The 14,264-nt window shown below is 38.6% G+C and overlaps 3 protein-coding genes across 3 annotated transcripts; 1 reads left to right on the top strand and 2 right to left on the bottom strand.

Moving 5' to 3' along the window:
- Positions 1-127: 127 nt before the first annotated feature.
- Positions 128-2,060, bottom strand: LOC137248269 (WD repeat-containing protein 55 homolog). Its single transcript, XM_067779147.1, has 2 exons — positions 1,869-2,060; positions 128-1,813 (listed from the first exon to the last, which is right to left on the bottom strand). Exons 1-2 carry the CDS (start codon positions 1,886-1,888, stop codon positions 268-270), a joined length of 1,566 nt encoding a protein of 521 aa, XP_067635248.1. The 5' UTR covers positions 1,889-2,060; the 3' UTR covers positions 128-267.
- Positions 2,061-2,914: 854 nt separating this feature from the next.
- Positions 2,915-5,020, top strand: MED4 (mediator complex subunit 4). Its single transcript, XM_067779137.1, has 3 exons — positions 2,915-3,102; positions 3,169-3,349; positions 4,375-5,020. Exons 1-3 carry the CDS (start codon positions 3,035-3,037, stop codon positions 4,885-4,887), a joined length of 762 nt encoding a protein of 253 aa, XP_067635238.1. The 5' UTR covers positions 2,915-3,034; the 3' UTR covers positions 4,888-5,020.
- On the bottom strand, positions 4,902-10,529 carry Blm (Bloom syndrome helicase). Its single transcript, XM_067779127.1, has 6 exons — positions 9,245-10,529; positions 7,664-9,151; positions 6,774-7,596; positions 6,342-6,538; positions 6,095-6,185; positions 4,902-6,029 (listed from the first exon to the last, which is right to left on the bottom strand). The coding sequence occupies exons 1-6, from the start codon at positions 10,397-10,399 to the stop codon at positions 5,023-5,025; spliced, it is 4,761 nt and encodes a 1,586-aa protein (XP_067635228.1). The 5' UTR covers positions 10,400-10,529; the 3' UTR covers positions 4,902-5,022.
- Between the last annotated feature and the right edge of the window lie 3,735 nt (positions 10,530-14,264).

Genomic DNA, 14,264 nt, shown 5'->3' with positions numbered 1-14,264 from the left:
GTTTTAAATAACCCATTGAATTTAATTTTCGTTCTTTCCGAACTTGGCTCTAATGTTTTTAAACATTTTCAACATTCCCCTATAACCTCTTTTCACCACCATTCATTCTTCGTTCAAAAGATAAACATTTCTCGATATGTGTTAAATTTATTGAACAGGACTTCTAACAAAAAGAATTACAATACAATGCCTTATACATACATTTGCTACATATATACACCTCAGTACATATAAGTATATATCTTGACTTAAAATGTTCGATCCTTATTAGTTATCATCACTGGGCGCTTTCGCTAAGTCGGCAAAAAAGTCTTCTGTGTTGGTGAATTTGGACGAAGGTAAATTATGTCGCTTATCCTTAAATGTATTATGTTTTTCATTGTACTTAATGTCACCGAAATCCTCAAAATATTTCACATTCCAAAACCGTACATCGTTATTATGTGACGATGATGCAATCAATTCCCCAGAATTGCTCACATCCAAACTTTCAATTGGCATATTGTGTTGTCCTACAATACCCAAATTACGAAACGGTGCAATGTGACATGCCCGTATGATGCCCTCTTCGCCCGCCATACAGCAAATACGATCTGTTATGGGTATCATTTCGCTTATAGGAGTTTTTATACCAGGATACATATCACAATGATAACCAAATTGTCCCCAATTAAATGAGTATAATCGACCTTTGGAAGTACCAACGACTAATTTGGAATTACCACGAAATGTCCCCATACAGTGTAGCTCCTCTTCATAAGGTTCGGATTGCACATAAAGTTTACGTGCGCCTATATTTAAGGTTGTTAAATATCCATCACCACTAGTAACTAACAATAGTTTTCTTTGCTCATTTGTAATCATTTGCGATATAAAATCCTCGACTTCTTTTAAGGCAAAAATAGAATCTTTGGCACGTAGATCCCAAAGCTTTACTGTACCGCCGTCGTCTCCAGTAGAGAAAAGATTTTCATCTATTATATGCAATTTATTTATAGCTTCATCGTGTGCACTCTCATAGAACTTCTTCAGCTTCTCTGTTTCCATATCCGTTACCATGATAGATTTGTCTTTTGAACATGTCAGTAAATCACGGCCATCTTCTGAAAATTCTACATCCCTGCAAGATTTAGCATGTATTTCAATATTCCGTAATAGAGTATTGCCTTCGTTTGAATACTCGTAAATGCATACATCGCCGGTAATAGTAGCGACTGCTATAATATCACGTTCGGGATGAAAACAAATGTCTGTAATAAAATCGTCCGATTTAATTTCTGGTGGTGTAGATCTTGGCTTCTTAATGGCCGCTATAATAGCGCGCACAGTCTCATCATCCTCATCGTCTTCGTTCAGTTCCAACACACTACTACCACCATTATTTTCCTCAGTAGCACACTTATGACCGCCACTTGAGCTGGGGCCTGTGTCACTGCTGTTAACATTTGTATTATCACTCGTTTCTTGTGGTTTTGTAGTATTTGAAACTTTTACATTTTTGATCACATCTGCCTTTTCATCAGCGTCAGACATATAATCATCTGAGTCGTCTAGCTGAAAGTCAGAACTACTTTGGTGTTCATCAGCATTTGGGTCGAAATCAGAGTCATTCTCGTCAGACACATTCTGTGCTGCAGGGGGTTCATTGGCAGTACCATACGGTATGCCATACTCAACCTCAGAGTCTTCTGAATCTAAAGGTTCTCCCAGTCGAACTTCAAATGCCACCACATCCTCCGCATCTTCAACATTAGCAAGTTCATCTAGCTCGTCAGATTCGGATTCCTCGCCAGGAGTTTTGAAGATTTCCCGCCTATAAAGCATACCACTCTAGACTAATCCTTCATTACGTTAATTGTGCTACTTACGTTCTGAAGTTTGGTGCCATTCGTACTTTTTATATTTTATGCAACAATGATATACGCTAAATCTAATCGTGACCTGCAATGCTCAACTCCAAATATATTATATTTCCAACAATTCCATTTATTTGGAAAAACCACCAATGATTGCCCAAAATAAAATATGACATGAGGTGTCGGTAAGGAAGTTCCCATGGTTGTACCAAAGAAGATAAATATAATAAGAGCCGTCACTCGTTATTTTTTAGGCATTTACTCGATGTAAACTGTGAGGTAGTCGGTACTTTTTTTTGGGCGAGATGTTTGTAAACGTCCTCTATACATTTTCATGGGATATTTGTGTTTATTTTTCCGACTGTATTTAATTAATTATTTAATTATCTTTCCAAAAAACACGTTTGCATAAAGTGACAACACCGCATGGATAAATGGAAGACAATTCAAAAATGTCCCTCAAAAAACAAAAGTAGCGACTACCTCACAGTCATTGTAAATTTTACCAAGTAGCGCACTAACAGCTGATCGGTGAAAATTCGCACATTCACACGCACAGTTCTCGACGCAGTTTCAAACAAAATCTTTAGATTATTTAACTCAAATTTTAAAGTGAGATAATCCTTACGAATTTATGTATATAGAATATATAAGGCGTTTTTATTGTTATTAAAACAATAGTTTTATTTATATTAAAGCTTTATCATTTTTTTTTTTAACTTTGAAAAAATTCCGAACACCATTCCTTCATTATATGACATTCGACTGCCTAGTCCACTGCCTTCCACTCTATTCGCAACAAAACCTCTTTTTAAGCTGCCAAACTATATAGTAAACAATGCTCACAGTTTACATCGAGTACATGCCTAAAAAATAACGAGTGACGGCTCTTATTATATTTATCCTCTTTGGTATTTCCTCAAGCGTCCGTAAAGTAGATAGTGATGAAAACTTAGATGCCAATGGATTCGAACGATTAAAAAAAATCGATTCTACATTTCTAAAAAAAGATCGATTAAATCGATAAAGAATCGAATCGAAATCCAGCTCTACTAGAGTAAACAAAGATATTTCAGCCAGATAAAGTCTTACGAGACAAAGTTTTCTTAAATTATTTACGTAATTTATAAATACAGAAAAGTGAATGTAAGCGACAAACTTATTATTGCCTTGCGAAAATGTCATTTCATTTAAGCACGAAGGAACGTTTACTATTGCTATTGGACGACATCGAGCTAATATCAAAGTAAGTTTCTGAGCATTTAAAATGAATGCCCCCACAATCATAAATAATGCTCTTCCAACTCAACAGGGAGCTCATCGAAAATACCGTTGCGCCAAAACACCAAAAGATTTCTACAGCTGAGCACGCTGCGCTGGTGGATTTAATGGTGTCCAAGGATGAGGAATTTCGCAAGATGCTAGAGCTTGCAGACGAGCAAGCAAAAATTGAACAAAAAATGGATGAATTGCGTGCCAAAGTTGAAGTTCATGTAAGTACATACATTAGATAATGCTTATTTTCACATGACACGTACGGGTGCACTGACTCCGAAGCCCATAGTAGTTATGCACAAAAACAAACTAGAAAGTCTAGGAGTCTTGTCAATTTGGATTTCTAAAATCGATATCCACGACAGATGCAAGGCCAAGAAAGTCGCATGTGGTCATAATAAATCGTTCCCGAAATGGTCGGGCTTAGTACCGGATCTGCATCCGGCAAGGGACCATCAACATCGATAACACTCCCCAAGGCCTTCGGGGAGTGTCCTTATCGCTACAACAACAACAAATGCAATACATACAGTTGTCAATATTTGCCGTCAAGCCATAACCGGAATTCAAAGAAAAAGGAAGTTCTGTGCACTGCTTTGCAGATCTGCCTGCTAACCCCAGGTATCTCTCAAACCGACATTTTGGTGCTGCAGAATCGCCAAAAATTATTTATTTATTTAATTTAATTTAAAGCCGACACAAACAGAGTAATCGAATACTGATTATAATAGAACAGATATATATAGAATTAACATATTAATCAACAATTAACGAAGTAATAATAATTTTAAAATATCAGGCTAAGCACTAGAGTATAGCAGTATGGAAAGCAGCAATCGAACATTCGAAACTAATACAGTTATACACATCATTGTAAGAAGAGCACCATTTGCGCAAAAGGTTATTTCTTGCAAAATTTTGGCGACAAAAAAGGTAAACGAAAGGGCACAAGGTGTCGGGAAGTTCTACCTGGAACCTGCTAATTCCAATCAAATTATGAACAACTGCCCCATAAAGTTTCAATACCTTTGAAAAATTTTACGTTGTTATCCAATTGGGATGAAGTTATTAGCTTTTACCGCGGCGTTGATGATATGGTCTCGTTATGATCGTATACGTCTTGCGGCGATTTTCCTCCATAAATGTGCATGTGCAAATAGGCGCATCCGACATATTATTTCCATAAATCAGCTTTATATCTTATATATTCATTTAATATTTTCGTAATTAAAACCTTGTGCAGGATCGCGAAATACAAAAGCTACAAAAATCACTGAAGGAAGCCGAACATTTACTTGCAACGGCTATTTTTCAAGCACGTCAAAAATTATCTAGTATTAATCAATCAAGGAAGCGTCCCGTATCTTCAGAAGAACTTATCAAATACGCACATCGCATTAGCGCGGCAAATGCCGTTAGTGCACCATTAACATGGTGTATTGGAGATGTGCGTCGACCATATCCTACCGATATAGAAATGCGTAATGGTTTCCTAGGCAAATCTGATTTGAATATCAATGGTGGCGGCGTGTCTCATCAAAATAATGTGCTTGATGCACAACGAAGTATGGCTGAAGTGCCAACTACTTTCCAAAATCAATTCAACTGGAATAATCTGGGTGAATTGCATATGTCAATGACTTCTACAGGAAACTCAGTAGCGTTGGAAACACGCTCACACAAGGAAGCTTCACAAGATGATGTGGAAGTTATGTCCACAGACAGCTCTAGTTCTAGTTCCAGCGATTCACAATAAACATATGCAGGCAATTGTAACTTATTTAAAAACCATTTTTAATTGTATTTATATTAGATATGTTCGTTTATACAAAAACACTTTTTTTATTAAAACAGAAAACAATATTTTAGTATACAATAATAGTTCACTTCGCTATGCTATTTTCGGTTTTGGAATTGGCATCAATTCGAAACCACCACCAGAACTTGATTTTTTACACAGCCAGGAATTACCCCCACCGTTTCCCCCTCCTCTACCACCCCTGGTGGTGGTGCCTTTTCCGCGTGTCGCTCTAGGGGATGCAGTTTTGCGAACTCTCGCTTTCGCACGTTTCGCAGGACTCTTAACACCCGGCGCCCAGCTTGCTGTCTTTTTAGCACGTTTAACACCACCACCACGCCATGCACGCTTACGTTTATAACCACCACTAGTTTGTGTAGCACCCTGGGAAGCTGCCACCGCTGCCCAATCACCTTCAATATCATCCGAATCGTAACTTGTTTGTTTTGCAGGTACACGCGCTTTTGTGGATGCTTGTTCGCTAGCTTTTCGCTGATGAGCATCTTCCAAATCCATTAAAAGGCACAGTTTCTCTGCAGCATAATTGCGCGTAATTTCTAACATTTTACTACCGTACTTATCGAAATTAGCTTTGGTTACATGCGGAATGCCCAACATATCACTTTCTGATTCTGGCAGTGTTTCGGACATCGCTTTTAATGCTTGTATATTCATGATACTAGCCATTGTTACACTACGTGCAGCAGCTATTGTACGGCACAAATCTAAAAGATCCGAATAGCAACGTTCGTAAATGGCACGCAATTGTGCTGCACCAGCTGCTGCTGGATCGCTTGGCGAAGCAACTGCACTACCGAACCCAGGAAGGGCACGTTTCGGAGCATCTTTACGGGAAAGTGCAAATGTGAGTATTATGCAATCTTGCATAAGCGTATGTACTTTTGGACCCAAATAAACGTAAGCTTGTGGAATATCATTGGAGAATATTAAGTCCTCACGTAGAAATCCATCCAAAACCATTTTGCGCATTAAACGTTGTACATCTGATTTGTCCCAATCTTTGAAAACGCCATGATGTGCCGTTTTATCATGACCGCAATCTACGATGCGTTTAATTAGAGAACCTTTAAGCACATCAGCTGACAATAAGAATATAATTTTTATTAACATAAAGACTATGTGAACATGCAGACCAACCGATTACCTACGTATAGAAGAGTGAAACGCGCCCGCCCACTACATATGTCCTTAACAGCACGCGCAACTTTTCGGCACTGTTCCAGCACATTAATTTCCTGCAATGTTAGAATATAATTGAATTTTTTTATCAAGATTCTTCTTTCTGAATATATTTCATTGGTATAATTTAAAAGAGGATGGACAGGCACTTAGGCAGGCTGTTGTTGTTAGGCAGGCTCTAGAAGCGATATAGAAAAACCTATTATTATTACCTGGTAACTTTGCTTTTTAAGACAATTATCGCATGCTGTATCTCTTCTTTCCAGACATTGTTCACTTGTAAAATGCTCACCAAAATAATCTAGCTGTTGAGCACGTCGACAATCTGTTACATTTTCACAGTATCCCACAATTCGATTCAAGTTCTCTAAATGTATCTTCTTTACATCCATTGCAACCGTGTTATCCACTGTAAATATTAAGAATATTTTATTTAGGGACATATCGCACACCTAGATCAAGCCGCGATCAGCTCAAAAAATTCGAATGATCACAAAACGCCAAAACCAACTTAATTTTTTACAAAATATTTTCTCCCGGATTAATGGTGGTATTAGTAACGGAGAATACAGTTCAGTTTTGACTCCTTATTGATCTACGTGAGCCATATGTAAGTCTAATATTTTAATTTTTATCAAACTTACAGTCCAATAATTTCTTCATACGCATCATATCCGAATAATTATAGTAAAGTAAACAGTGAGCTATTTCGCCGTCACGACCTGCACGTCCTGCTTCTTGGTAATAGCCTTCAATGGATTTTGGTAACGAGTAGTGCAACACAAAACGTACGTCTGGTTTATCAATACCCATTCCAAAAGCTATTGTTGCGCAAATCACACGCACTTTACCACTCAACCAATCCTTTTGACGCGTCTCACGTAGAGTATCTGTTAAACCGGCATGATACGCTAGCGATTTTATGCCAGCTGCATGTAATTTATTTGCCACCTCTTCACATTCCTTACGCGATAAACAATAAATTATACCACTCCAATTAGATGGACGCCCTCTTATGAAAGCTTTTATATCATCTAATGTACTAACACCTCGTTTCGGCAACACTGAATACTTTAAATTGCTACGATTAAAACTAGATAAAAACCATTTAGGATGTGCCAAATGCAATTGACGTAGGATATCAGTGCGTACGCGGGGTGTAGCCGTAGCTGTAAGAGCCATGGTTGGCACTTTAGGAAACCGTTTACGTAGTATGCCAAGACGCTTGTAATCTGGGCGAAAATCATGACCCCATTGCGATACACAGTGCGCTTCATCAATAACGAAACGACTAATATAATCTTTGGCATATAAATCATCCAGCATATCTTGAAATTGTGGTGAACTTGAAATTTTTTCAGGCGTTACATAGAGTATTTTGATACGTGGTGGACTAGTTTTTAAATCACAAAATATAGCGCGTACTTCTTGCAGTGTTGTGGCGCCCGACAAACTTTTTGCATAGATCTAATATAACGTTGTTAAAAATACTTTTATATACACTTGTTATAACAATTTCATTCTAGCTACTCACATCAAGTGATTCCAACTTGTTAACTTGATCCAAAATCAAGGACTTCAAAGGACTAATAACCAATGTTACACCTTCGGTAAGCAACGCTGGTAGCTGATAACATAAAGACTTTCCGCCGCCAGTTGGCATTAGTACAAAGCAGTCATGTCCCAGTAAGGCAGCATTGATAACTTGCAATTGGTTGGGTCGAAAGCTTTTCAAACCAAAATTACTACTTAATGCCTCTCTGACTTGTTGTGAATGCTGATAATTACAGGAATCGAACTCCCCTGTGATACCGTCATTATGTGTGTCTGCATGGAAATTTCCAGCTACCTTTTGTACCGTCGCTTTAACAGTTGATGACAAATTTGTTGAAATAGTGCGATTTTGTGACAGACTTGCTAATCTATTTGCAGCACTTGTGGATGGCATATCGTCTTGCTGGGCTAAGCTCATATTATTTTGTTGCGGTGCTAACGGCATAAACTCTTCACGCAAATTTTTTGAATTTCTTCCGGGCTGATAGTCTCTGTCCATAACGTAGTTAGACTTAACTGTTGTGGGAACGAGAATACTGTCATCTTCATCTTCGCTTATTGTAATATTAATTGTCGCTGTATCATTATTTTTATTTGGCACTGATGATTTAGCTACAGGTGAATCAAGCAATATTGCCTGTGATGCAGCTATTTCAAATTTTTCTGGATCGTAAACTTGCCAGCCATCATCATCCGTTTGTGTTGACCATTGTTGCAACTCTTTTGTTGAAATTTTTACTTCAGGAGATACTTCGTTTTTAGATTTAAGCAGATCTTTCTTCGATTTAGCTTGATCTTCGAAAGTTGATTTTCCGCGTAGCAATTCCTCTTGACCGTGTATATCAGCAAGTAAAGCCTCTAAATCATCTTCATCTGAGCTTAGATTATTTTTTTTTAAACTTGATTTTTCTTTTGATATATCTTTTAATTCTTCGTGATCTAAATGTATGGCCTGCGTTAAATAAGCTTGCTGCTGTAGCTCATCATCATCGGTATCACTTTTATCCACTTTATTACCAAAGATATCGTGTAAGTCGGGAGTTGCAGTGTTTCGCTGATATTTTCTATTTGATGCAGATTGAGGTGTAATTTGTATATTACTAAGAATACTCTGTGGCGTACTTGTCGTTGATTCAGTTCCTATTTGTTGTTGTTGAAGTTTACTTTCCTCGCGCATCTGCATTTCTTCTTCTTCTAGGGCATCGTAATCCAAATCGCAAGCATCTTCTAGCGGGGCTTGCTTTGCGCGTATCGCCCGCTTTTCTAATTCAGTTTGTACAAGTTTCGTTCGTGCTCTAACTTTGTTTCGCAAAGCTTTTAAACGTATAAAAATGGTTGTATCGAAGCCATCAAATTTTTCAAAGAAATTAACAGGAATCTGGTCAATAATTTGCGCATATTTTTCCAATATATCAACATAGGTTGATTTGAAAAAACTGCTACTAATTTTCAACTCTAAGTCTGTGGCCTGGAATAGGAAAATGATTAACACAACAAATCTAACTATAGGTAGCAGTGCCTCAGTACTTAATGAAATTGATATCGTTTTATCTCAACTTACATCTTGTGTACTTCTTTGAAAAGTGGAGTCTTTCTCAACTGTGTTTAAATACTCAAGCAACTGTGTATTAAATAAAATTTTCGGTTTTAGCACGGAACTTTCCTTTGTTGTTATAGGGACTTTACAGTTTTCCTCTTCTGCTGATGGTGTTGAAGCTATTTGATCAAGTTGTGCTTTCCTTGTGGGTGTATCTCGACTGTTTCGCAGGTTCTCAGATTTGGTATCATCATATTTTTCCCTATTTGAAACTTTTCGTGGAGATCCATTAGACAGCTTTCTTTGATTTTCTTTCTCTGTGGGCGACTTTTGACTTTTTTGATGAGTTTTGGGGTTATATACAGATTTAGCTTCATCTAAACTTGGAAAGGGCGACTCTTTCCTTTGACTTCCATTGGCTAATTTTTTTCGTTCACTACGTTTTGAGTCGATCAGCTCATTTTTACATGTTTTATTAGGCGAACTTTTGATATCTACCGATGAAAAGGTATCATGCTTTCGCTCGACATGTTCCTGGCATCCCGTTGTTTCCATTTTTCTTTTACTATTCTTTTTTGGGGTTTCTTGATCACTTCTCATCGTTTTGTTCTTATCTTCGGAGGAGGTTTTTGGTGAGAGATCCTTTTCAGAATATTTATCAGGCATTCGTGACTGAGAACCATATGATTCTAGGCTTACGTCCACTGCACTGTATTTATTTGTAGTTGCGGTATCCTGCGTTTCCCAAAGTAGTTTCTTATTTTCATTGGTTTTTATAGCAGGCGCAAGTGGTGATTGACTGCAGTCATCAAATGTATAACGTTGTACAAATGCTTTTGATCCCTCACTTTTTCTTGTGCTGCGATATGTTGATGGCTTCTCGTCGTCATCCTCTCTATCGTCATCCGTTGACGAATCTAGAAATATGGGATTCAACATTTTTGCTGATTTTTGGTTAGATAGGGGAGCATAAGCTGCACTTTCGCCATTTTTAGTAGATTTTGCCATAACTTCATTAGACAAAGATATTTTCGCGCTAGTTTCAATTCCACTCATAGGCGTTTTCCCATTAGCAAACCGATCGTTTGTTTTGGCTTGTAGACCCTTGCTTTCAAGGAATGTACTCAAAGACAACTGTTTTTTGAAAGGCGCAGACTTTGTAGTTTTTGATTGACTCATTTCTTAGTTGCATCCACTATATATAACTATAAAATTTAAGATGATTTTTCCAGCAAACAAATGTACACAGCTGAGCAACTATTTTTTTTTTTTGTCCTGAGGACGTCTATCGCCGTCTTTCAGTGAGTTTTACAGCCATAGTGTACCTATACCAAGTGTGTTCACTAAGCGATAAACGTCAAAACTACAAACAGCCTCGCTCACCTGATGGAAATCTCAGGTCTAGAGTCGCATTTTTGGTCTCAACGACAACATTTTTGACTACCAATCGTATCGACTTTTTCAATTTTTCAATCATTCGGCGCACTCGGTAATGGTATCCATTTTGAATTCGCTGTCATTCCGAATCCAGCGAGTGCCTGTCAGAATGCTTGACAGATAAGTCAACACACTTGTACTTGTACACTATGTTTACAGCTCCGGCCATAGTGTACAAGTACAAGTGTGTTGACTTATCTGTCAAGCATTCTGACAGGCACTCGCTGGATTCGGAATGACAGCGAATTCAAAATGGATACCATTACCGAATGCTCCGAATGATTGAAAAATTGAAAAAGTCGATACGATTGGTAGTCAAAAATGTTGTTGTTGAGACCAAAAATGCGACTCTAGACCTGAGATTTCCATCAGGTGAGCGAGGCTGTTTGTAGTTTTGACGTTTATCGCTTAGTGAACACACTTGGTATAGGTACACTATGGCTCCGGCTCACGCTCAATTCTCACGGGAATCATAGTGTACCTATACAAGTGTGTTCACTAAGCGATAAACGTCAAAACTACAAACAGCCTCGCTCACCTGATGGAAATCTCAGGTCTAGAGTCGCATTTTTGGTCTCAACGACAACATTTTTGACTACCAATCGTATCGACTTTTTCAATTTTTCAATCATTCGGAGCATTCGGTAATGGTATCCATTTTGAATTCGCTGTCATTCCGAATCAAGCGAGTGCCTGTCAGAATGCTTGACAGATAAGTCAACACACTTGTACTTGTACACTATGGTTTAGGCACGTCATTGTTTACTATTGTTACGTTCCAATGAAGCGTGATCCAGATGCGGATAGAAAAATAACATGCATATGCAAAAACAAATTCCTCGTGTTCCAATGGTACATGAACCAGATACGGATAGAGATTTGGCATGCAAATGCAACAACAATGTGTACCATATGGCCATATGGATCACATTTTTGTTGCATCTGCATGTTAAATCTCTATCCATATCTGTTTCATGTACCATTGGAACACGAGGAATTTGTTTTTGCATATGCATGTTATTTTTCTATCCGCATCTGGATCACGCTTCATTGGAACGTAACAATAGTAAACAATGACGTGCCTAAACCATAGTGTACAAGTACAAGTGTGTTGACTTATCTGTCAAGCATTCTGACAGGCACTCGCTGGATTCGGAATGACAGCGAATTCAAAATGGATACCATTACCGAATGCTCCGAATGATTGAAAAATTGAAAAAGTCGATACGATTGGTAGTCAAAAATGTTGTTGTTGAGACCAAAAATGCGACTCTAGACCTGAGATTTCCATCAGGTGAGCGAGGCTGTTTGTAGTTTTGACGTTTATCGCTTAGTGAACACACTTGGTATAGGTACACTATGGCTCCGGCTCACGCTCAATTCTCACGGGAATCATAGTGTACCTATACAAGTGTGTTCACTAAGCGATAAACGTCAAAACTACAAACAGCCTCGCTCACCTGATGGAAATCTCAGGTCTAGAGTCGCATTTTTGGTCTCAACGACAACATTTTTGACTACCAATCGTATCGACTTTTTCAATTTTTCAATCATTCGGCGCACTCGGTAATGGTATCCATTTTGAATTCGCTGTCATTCCGAATCCAGCGAGTGCCTGTCAGAATGCTTGACAGATAAGTCAACACACTTGTACTTGTACACTATGACGGGAATGCTCTGGATCATTGAGAGATTTGAGAAGCAGATGTCGTGAAATTTTGACAGAGGTGAAATGTGATAGGCAGATGTTGCCGCTGTTTTTCATTTAACTCATACGGCGAAGGGCTAAGCAGCGACATCGATTTTTGAAAAAGTAGGTATATTAAAGGCCGCGTTGCCAACCTAAAAAGAAGTAATTAACAAATTATCTGGCTCACAAATTGAACCAGACTTCTATCTGGATTTATCTGGCTCAAATCGTTGTTGTTGCATTTACATGCAAAATTATTTATCTGGCTCAGGATTTTGCCACCGGATGATAGCTTATATTTTCTCCCTGACGGAACCACACAAGGTGGCAGCACGGTGACATACCTATAAACATAAATAAAACTCAACCTCAAAGATATGTTGCTGCTGTAGGGATGAGCCTTTTTATACGCTCTGAAGTAAATGCAGAAAAAATTGACTGCGGTTTTTTTTACATCTATATACATATACGCTTTGACTTTATGTGGACTGCTAAGCGTTAAACTTTGTCTACAATTTTGAAATTGCGCAGAAAATTAGTACTCCTAAATTTCAATACGCATTATACTCAGTTGCAACTGAAATATGTGTCTTTATTTCACCTCTACACTAATTCTATGTATTTCCTCTACAACCGGTGTGTATCCACTATTCATCGCAACCGATTCAGCTATATCTTATACACTATGTCCACCAGAGGTTTGTGTCTGCGCCTTCCGGTGCAGCATTTTCTGTAGCTAGTTGCCGCTAGATGGGTCTCCCAAGCATTATCTAAGTGAGGATAAGCGTTTTTTTTTACCCGCAAACGTAGACGTATATACGTGTAAAAAAAAAACAGGCCATTGTATAGCAAATTTCACTTAATTTGGACACCTGCTTTTTAATGTATGGGCGGCCACCCTGGTGTGCTAGTAGCGTGCTCCGCCTACCACACAGTATGCCCTGGGTTCACACCCCGGGCACAGCAACATCAAAATTTTAGAAATAAGGCTTTTCAATTAGAATAAAATTTTTCTAAGCGGGGTCACCCCTCGGCAGTGTTTGGCAAGCGCTCCGAGTGTATTCCTGCCATGAAAAGCTCTGAGTGAAATTTCATCTGACTTGCAGATGCCGTTCGGAGTCGGCATAATACAATTAGGTCCCGAATCTCGGCCTTGGATCTCTTATGAGGTTATCGCGCCTTACATTTATTTTTATTTAGATACTAGAAGACCCGGCAGGCGTTGTCCCGCCCTAAATTTGGCCTATCTGCATACATTTTAATAAGCTTTTTCCGCCTGACTCTGCCCTCCCCCCTCTTCACTTTTTCCTAATTATTTTATTCACTCCTTCCTCCTCCGTCTTTTTCGCGTCATCTATCTCTATCTCCATCTTCATGTCATTCTAACTCTTTCTCAATCTCCTTCTCTCTTTTCTCTTCTCTCAATTCCTTCTCATTCTTCTGCATCCTTTACTGCCTGTCCCATAGGGTGGTATGTATTTTATTCCAGTCCCAGTCCCACTCCGAGTCTCAGTCCTAGTCCTAATCTCAGTCCCAGTCCGTCTCTGGATAATATATTACTCTGTACTAAAGCACTCATCAACCGCTTTCATTTGATATCCATATTGTATAAACACTGTCTAGGCATTCACTGGTCCACGTTTTGGCCTATATCTCGAGACCCTAGTCATCCAGGGGTATGAAAATTACCCCTTACTAAAGCACTCATCAACAGCTTTCATTTGTTATCCATATTCTATAAACCCATTCTAGGGGTACTCGGGTCCACGTTTCGGCCTATATCTCTAGACCCTGTACGTCGATCGCAACCAGACCTATGCAGTAACCACCGCGTGAGGTTTACGCAACTTGTGTGAAAGTTTGAATAAATCGACTGATGCATCTCTTCAAACACCGGCGACCAACTAGCAAACATTT

This window comes from Eurosta solidaginis, chromosome 1 (genome assembly GCF_040869045.1).
Source record: "Eurosta solidaginis isolate ZX-2024a chromosome 1, ASM4086904v1, whole genome shotgun sequence".
Taxonomy (NCBI): domain Eukaryota; kingdom Metazoa; phylum Arthropoda; class Insecta; order Diptera; family Tephritidae; genus Eurosta; species Eurosta solidaginis.
Note: the sequence above shows the minus strand (reverse complement) of the source record. Positions and strands in the feature narration are given on the sequence as shown.

Bases quoted from the DNA above. Each gene is read 5' to 3' on its own strand.
- MED4 (XM_067779137.1), top strand. From the start codon at position 3,035: ATGTCATTTCATTTAAGCACGAAGGAACGTTTACTATTGCTATTGGAC. The intron at 3,103-3,168 runs GTAAGTTTCTGA...CCAACTCAACAG, and splicing joins GACATCGAGCTAATATCAAA to GGAGCTCATCGAAAATACCG. The intron at 3,350-4,374 runs GTAAGTACATAC...AACCTTGTGCAG, and splicing joins GTGCCAAAGTTGAAGTTCAT to GATCGCGAAATACAAAAGCT.
- LOC137248269 (XM_067779147.1), bottom strand. From the start codon at position 1,888: ATGGCACCAAACTTCAGAAC. The intron at 1,814-1,868 runs GTAAGTAGCACA...TATGCTTTATAG, and splicing joins ATGGCACCAAACTTCAGAAC to GCGGGAAATCTTCAAAACTC.
- Blm (XM_067779127.1), bottom strand. From the start codon at position 10,399: ATGAGTCAATCAAAAACTACAAAGTCTGCGCCTTTCAAAAAACAGTTG. The intron at 7,597-7,663 runs GTGAGTAGCTAG...ACGTTATATTAG, and splicing joins ACAAGTTGGAATCACTTGAT to ATCTATGCAAAAAGTTTGTC. The intron at 6,539-6,773 runs GTAAGTTTGATA...TAATATTTACAG, and splicing joins TATGAAGAAATTATTGGACT to TGGATAACACGGTTGCAATG.